The 7,575-nt window shown below is 44.6% G+C and overlaps 1 protein-coding gene across 1 annotated transcript; it reads left to right on the forward strand.

Annotated features, from left to right (window-relative positions):
• The first annotated feature begins 1,362 nt into the window (after positions 1-1,362).
• Positions 1,363-5,096, forward strand: LOC136520763 (thioredoxin-like protein YLS8). The gene is made up of 2 exons (XM_066514415.1): positions 1,363-1,600; positions 4,487-5,096. The coding sequence occupies exons 1-2, from the start codon at positions 1,481-1,483 to the stop codon at positions 4,793-4,795; spliced, it is 429 nt and encodes a 142-aa protein (XP_066370512.1). The 5' UTR covers positions 1,363-1,480; the 3' UTR covers positions 4,796-5,096.
• Positions 5,097-7,575: the final 2,479 nt, after the last annotated feature.

Consider the following 7,575-nt stretch of genomic DNA (forward strand, 5'->3'; position numbering starts at 1 on the left):
GACATAACCAACTAAGTCCCAGGAGTGTAAGGATCCCTTAGACGTCTCTGTCTCTTCGGATTTGTAGGCAACACATTGGGAGTGTAGCCAACGTCGGTGTGGTCGCGTTGCCGGTGCGTACGACTTGTACCCTGCAAGTATATGATATGCACGATTACTTATAATCTTTATGATCGTTAGTTCATAGAGTCTACGTATTTAAAAAACTACCTTTGTTACTGCATGTAAGGCTCCTTGGGTACGACCTTTGTTAAAAAACTACCTTTGTTAAAAAACTACCGTTTTCATCCATCAGAAGCGATGGCCTTTCCCCACTCGCTCCCCATATTTAAGCATTTACGCCCAACTTGAAAAGATAAATTAAAGCCACGGCTTCGCGCTAGCGAGCACGCTAAAAGCTTCTTTGCCAACTTTAGAATGAAAACGAATACGGATAATACAAGAAGCTATTCACGGCACCGCGCTAATGAGTATACTAGATGTTCCGTTACTAACTGCTATACGAAAACGGATGAATGTATCTATGGGCGGGTGAAAATATCTATGGACAATTTAGGAAAATAAAACAATGGTTTCGTGCCGCTGAGTATGCTAAAAACTTCTTTGCTAATTTTAAAATAAAAATAGATACAGATAATATAGAAAGATAACCATAGCCCTACGATAATAATATATATACTAGAAGCTTTTTTGCCAACTCTAAAACGAAAGGTTATGAATATATTTTACAAAAGAAATTTAACAAAACATACACGCAAAAATTATTGCATACGAGACTATTGATATCCCTAACAAATACCTATATGAATTTTATAAAACCTTGCTAAATTTTATAAATACCTATGTGTGTGGCCGGAGGGCGCGGCGGACGATCGGAGGGGTGGCGCGCCGGCGTGCGGGCGCAGCGGGCGGCCGGCGGCCGTGGCGCGTCGGCGTTTGTGGCGCAGCGAGAGTGGTGCGCCGGCGTGCGTGACGCGGTCGGCACGACGGCGAGCGCTGCCGTCGGGCGGGCGTGCGTGCGCGGCGGCGGGCAAGTAGACTGAGGGAGGGCGGCTCGCGGGCGTTATTTAACTGGGCCTGCTGCGCCGTGGTCTATGGCGCGTCAGTGCCGTACCAAGATCGGTGGCGCGGCAGAATCTGCCAAGTCATTGATCAGCGCCCGAGTCGTCGCCACGTCATCCCTCTCACCGTGCCACCATACATGACGCGGCACAGGTGTTTCACCACGCCAGGTAAATAGGCTCGGCCAAAAGTGTTAGTTTTGAGGGAAAAAAAATTAAAACAGATTTAAAATTAATTTAAAAAAGTGTTAAAAAAAATTTCTCGCCTGCCACATCCGCTGGTTTTCGCCCTTCGGGCGCACCTCCTCTCCTTTTTCGCGAATCAGTTTTTCTCGCCGATAAGCAGCTCAGCACCCGCAGCCCGCAGGAGAGAATCCCGGAGGAGCAGGAAGGGGAGCAGCAGCCGTCGGGGGAAGAAGATGTCGTACCTGCTGCCGCATCTCCACTCGGGGTGGGCGGTGGACCAGTCCATCCTCGCCGAGGAGGAGCGCCTCGTCATCATCCGCTTCGGCCACGACTGGGACGAGACCTGCATGCAGGTATCGAGCAACATCCTAACCCTAGATTCTAACCATCCTTCTGTTTGTTCTACTTTGGGGGTGAGGCCTCGCTGGGGGCGATGGGGGTTGTGCGGTTATTGAATTCGTGGAGGTCGAGGCTGTGCGTAATTCAGGAAATTGGGGGTAAGGATCCCGTGGGCGTTGCAGCAGGCTGTTCGAGTTCAGGAGAATCGAGTCAAGGGCTCTGATTGCTTATGCTATAGGTGAACTGTAACAGTTTTGCTGCTTTAGTTTCTGCAATCCGTGCTGCCTTCATGTTAACTAGAACATTAGGCGCCCTGCCATGATCATCTGACCAAACTTATAACGGCTAAACTATGTGGCCAAAATTTAGCGATTTTAATAAAAGGATGAACTATTTTGAAACACAGGCTCCAATTGGAAGAGCACGCTTTAGTGTCCCAGTGATATCTCTCAGCATCTCCGTAACTCTGTCACTCCGTATAGCTCTTTCCCTGAAAACACACAACATTTTGGCAGTTCCATAAGCACATTTGTAGCATGTTTACTAATCCATAAAGCTGTGCTTAACACCATGTTGCAACTGGCATCAGCTGTTCAGCAGCCAGCACGGGTTGCATGGTGTCCTGGATCATGTTCCCGTGTCTCTGCTTTGTGATGCGGTGTTCAGCTGTTATGTGGGGAAAGTCATTCAAGCATTGCAGCAAGAAGGCAAGCAGTGGCTGATTAGGCAAGTCTTAGGCATAATTAGAAAGGGAAACAAATTGAGAGAATTAAGGAAATAAGGTAGGTAATTGAGAGTGATAGAATTAAGGAGTGATTGGAGCTGGCCGCTGGCCTTTGTAAAGCCACTCGGCTGATAGAATGAATCAAGAATGAAATTACCTATCTCTTCTTCCCTCTAATCAAAATAGGGAGCCGAGGGGCAAAACCTCGCTCTCCTCCTAACTGAGACTACGATCTGTGTAGTCGAGGTACCCCTCCTACTCCTTCCCTGCCACCTTACCGACGCCATAACATCAGCAGTATGATAGTATCTTGTGTAGGTCATCTCTGGCTGAATAGGTCTCGCATTTTTTTTCTTGGAGTGGTGTGGTGCATTGCATTTTCCATAATGGATCCTGGACCACTCTGGATAAGAACCCGGGGGGGGGGGGGGGGGGGGGAAGGGGACTGAACTGAGGGAGCGGTTGCATCATGCTGATGGAGTGTGGTAGTACTGTAGATAGGTCCTGGTATTTCCATTCTTATGTTTTCGTGGAAGGGCGCATGTACTATCCTGTTGTTTCATTAGTTCCTTTTGGAATGGATATTGTGGGCCTCAACTGAAGTAAATATGCTTGTGTTTTGGGTCTTTGGAGATGGGATGAGCTGGACTTGAGGACTTGCGTTCAAGACTTAGGTTGTAGTTGTCGAAAAGCATCCTTGTTTCTCAGATCTCAATAAGGTCTCTGCAAAGGTGTAGTCTAACAGTTGCTTGCTTATCATCTTTTTTCTTTTTGACACTGTTGTGCCGGAATGAAGTGTCACCGGCCTTGATATGAAGTGGTTTATTCCTTCTCCTTGTCAATACAATCAACTGGGTTACAAATATTGCAATAGTTTTTTACTACTCTGTGCGTCTTCCATCACCTAAGCTTCTGTGTCGATGTATCCATATTTACTTGCTTCAGAGTTCAGATTCCTAATGGAAGAATTGATGAACTTAGTCAGTCCACTCAATGTATGTAATTATACTATTGCAATTTGCTACAATGTAGTGGGCAATTTTGTGACACATTTGTTTGTTTTATACATCATAAACAAGCTATTATTTGATACGATTATTGCAAAGATACACTTCCATGAAATTGGATTATTAATCAATGACTTATCATGTATCCATTTCTCCCTTTATACGTTTGTTTATAGTAGTAGGTATATTAGATTTTGCAACCAGTGCTGCCTTCATGTTAATTACTAATTAGTGAGCATGAGTAGGGGTTGCTTAGGTTAGGGTAATACTGATGGTAGCCAGGGTTCTAGACAGCTCAGATTCTGCTTGGCCGATTGAAACATGTGGGAGGTCCATTTGTTATGATCTGTAAACTCACCATTTAGCGCCTGGCATTGATAGCTCCCTGCTTGGCTATAGTATCAATAAAGTGTAAGATGGTACTATCTTTCGGTTTTCTGTTCTTAGGGGAAGATTGCATCGCTCCTTTTGTGATGAAACTGAATTGGTGCAATTGTTTGTACTGGTTGCTTTCTTGCTTGCGGTAGCCTGTTCTTCAGGCTTGAGGTATGTGGAAACAATAGAGAGTTAGGTGTGTTTTAGTGGTATTGACTCCAGGATTCTACAATTCTGCTTACTTTTGTAAATACTGCATAAGAGAATTATGAACTGCACCAGTTCACTGATTTAAAGTCTCTAATGCTTGGTCCTCATGTCGATTGGTGAGGAGACAAATAAATACTCGAGGTTTGGGGATCTCATCACAATACTGCCAGTTTGCTACTTGGCTGATTAAATTATACGAACAAACTGTTGTTTATTGGCCTGGGTTGTATTGCATGTTACAGTTATGTTCACTTGACTCTTTTGTACTGTCGTACAGTATCTGGTATGTTTAAATTTGGAACAGAAGTGGTTAGGGTGTTTTCTTTGTTAGGTAACATAGTACATCTGTCCACTCATGTTGCGAGCCAAGCGACAACTTCAGTGCTTGATTTTTGCTATTCATGGCTCAATGAAGTTGAGGTGAAGTAGCCATCTGATCTTTTCATCGATGCTTTCTAAAAATCATGTCCATGGCACTTGCGCTTTTTTTTAAATTCTCACTTGATCATATGATTTGGTTCCACACTAATTTAGCACTGTTGTGTGTTTTGACTTTATTCTGACTTGCTCGTGTTAATGTTTAGATGGATGAAGTGCTGGCAGCAGTAGCCGAGACCATAAAGAACTTTGCGGTCATCTACCTTGTTGACATCACAGAGGTCCCTGATTTCAACACCATGTACGAGCTGTACGACCCTTCGACGGTGATGTTCTTCTTCCGGAACAAGCACATCATGATCGATCTCGGGACAGGAAACAACAACAAGATCAACTGGGCCCTGAAGGACAAGCAAGAGTTCATCGACATCGTGGAGACTGTTTACAGGGGCGCCCGGAAAGGCCGCGGTCTGGTGATCGCTCCAAAGGACTACTCCACCAAGTACCGCTACTAAGAAATCAAGCATTCACGCCGGGCAGCAGCTGCTGTTTGCTAGCCTAGTATGTTCCCCTTATGCAATCTATTGGGGATGTTTACTCAGACAGTCCTACTGATGATGCTTAACTGTATCTTGGCATGCCCTAGTATATTCAAGTTACTGGCGAGTGATGCTTAACTATATCTTGGCATGCCCTAGTATATTCAAGTTGCTGGCGTCAACTATATCTTGGCATGCCATAGTGAACTTGTAAAGTTGTGATTTGAGAGGTGATTGTTGGAGTGTCAAAAAAAAAAAAACAGGATTTGCGTTCTCCCTTGGTATGGCTATATGTTTATACTAATAAGAAACGGTTACTGGTTTGGAACGTGGGAACTGAGCCTGTGGTTTGCTTTGCTATTTTGTATGAACGAGTGCCCCTCAACCTGTAACTTACATATAGATGGAGCTCTTTTTTATGGTGCCCAGGCTATGTTTTTAGCTCCGACTATGCAGAAGCTTTGCTTGACCGCGCCCAGCTGTGTGATTCTTCTATCCTAGGAACAATGCAAGTCTTTTTCATGGTTTTATTACTCATTTGTGTGATTCGTAAAAAATAATTACAGTACGTAGTATATATTGAAATCCATTTTTTTTTGGCCCAGTTTTCACCCAAGCCAGTGGCAGCAAGTGGTGGCTCGGTGAGCTCTGATGAGCTGAGAAATAGCGGCAGTGTGTGTGTTCACGCTTCAACCTCTACTGGGTGCAGATAAGAAGGCAAATGGAAAGCTAAAAAACTTAAAAAGTCACTGGCAAGTCTGCCTTAAACTAGTAGCCGCTTTGTTTGGAAAATCGCTGTAAAATACAAATAGTCCATCTCGGTGTCTTGGGATGCAACATGGGATGCAAAATCTCGGAGTGTGGCAGTTGTGGTGCAAATTCAGGTACCTTTGACGATGAAGTCATGGGAGGGGCACAGTGAGTGAGTGAGCTACCTACGTGTTCCATTACCGTGCGTGCAATCAGGTCAGGTGACGGAGATTCGCTGCCGGCGCTGCCTGCGGCGTTTGGCTGGCGGGGGGATTGAGCAGGGTGATGGCCTATCGCTTAGCAAGATTCTGATCGCGAGTCCCTTGTCTTGCACGGCGTCGTCGTGCCGGGTGCCGCTACTCGGCTGCTGCGTCAGTTTCAGCTTGTGCTTTTTTCTCCAGGTACGGTGGTACCGGTACTAAGCCGCTTTGCCATCCCCACCCGAACAATAATATTCCTAAGATCAAATATTTTGAGCCGGCTTCCGTGGAAAATTCAGACTTTCTTTTTGATGCTGCCTGTCGGGAAGGGAACACAGCGGAGGCCGCAGGGCACTGCCAATCATCAGCTGCCTGACTGACTTGTGAATCGTGGAATGTTCCAAGCTTTGGAAGGCATTGTCTTCCGATCACTTGATTTTGTTTGAAACTTCGCTTTTCCATATATGTATACTTTGTTACTATAAAAGTTGGGATGCATAGCTGTTTTCGATGAATACATGTGTAGTAGTAATAACGAATTTATTGTAAAAAAACAGCTTTGCGTTATCGTAAACATGTTTTTGGACGAGATTTCGATGCATACGAATGTGCTGTCCCTGAGATCAGATAAGCAGTAGGGCACTTGCGTTACAACTGCCCGCTTAGAATTCAGACTTGGATAGCGCCGTGCTTTTATATATATATATATATATATATATATAATGTCATGCCACCCATCGTGCCAAGTTCTTAGACAGGTGGCTCCATTTTTTTCCCGTAGTGTAGCATATTTTGAGCGGTTGAGCCGTGTACCATGAATTGGAGAGGTTCGGCAACAGATCAGCTTCCGGCTTCATTTGGACTGAGATGATCCCTTTTAGGCCATGTTCGGTTATAAAGGATTCCCAGCCGCACAATTCGTTCTCAAATTTGTACTAGCCAGGAGTTGTTTCGCGCCAGCAACAGCCCGTTTTGGCAGGCTTTTAATCAATACAGGACGTATCAAAAGGGATTTGTACAGAAATCATTTTGTTTCTGATGCATGCATTGCATGTGTACTATTATGAGGAAAATAGTTTTAGCTTAACTGCTGCCTCCAGTGCGTGGAGTTATTAAGCGAGCATGGACGCTGGTGTCCTGGAGGATTAGGACGTGAAGTGACTTGAAAACATGGGCCACGTTTAGATTGAAAGTTTTTTTAACCTGATGAATAGTACCACTTTCGTCTTATTTGACAAATATTGTCCAATCGTGGACCAACTAGGCTCAAAAGATTCATCTCGTCATTTCCAACTAAACTGTGTAATTAGTTATTTTTTTACCTATATTTAATACTCCATACAAGCGGCTAAAAATTAATGTGATGGAGAGAAAGTGAAAAAACTGGAATTTTGAAGGGAACTAAACAAGCCATGCATAATCATCACCGGGGCCCGGCCCGGGGGCCTGTACGTGCCAGTCAAACAAACGTACTCCTAGTGTCCTAGCATTGATCGGACCACGTATAATTGGAGGGCCCTCCTCATCATCATCATGATGCCCCTTTCGTTTTGAGACGGCAGCTCCGTTGGAACGTTCCTTGCCAAGGGAACGTTCTTCACATAGATCTCTCTCCATCAAATAATTGTTTCGTACTGTATGTACTCGTACATGGGCGCGTTTAGTTGGCCAGAATTTGGATGTGCAAAGTTTGTATAGTGCCAGATTCTCTACTGTAGCGTTTTGTTTGTATTTGGTAATAATTGTCCAACCGTTGACTAATTAGGCTTAAAATGTTCGTCTCGCAAAGTACAACTAAATTGTGCC

The sequence above is a fragment of the Miscanthus floridulus genome, chromosome 18 (genome assembly GCF_019320115.1).
Source record: "Miscanthus floridulus cultivar M001 chromosome 18, ASM1932011v1, whole genome shotgun sequence".
Taxonomy (NCBI): domain Eukaryota; kingdom Viridiplantae; phylum Streptophyta; class Magnoliopsida; order Poales; family Poaceae; genus Miscanthus; species Miscanthus floridulus.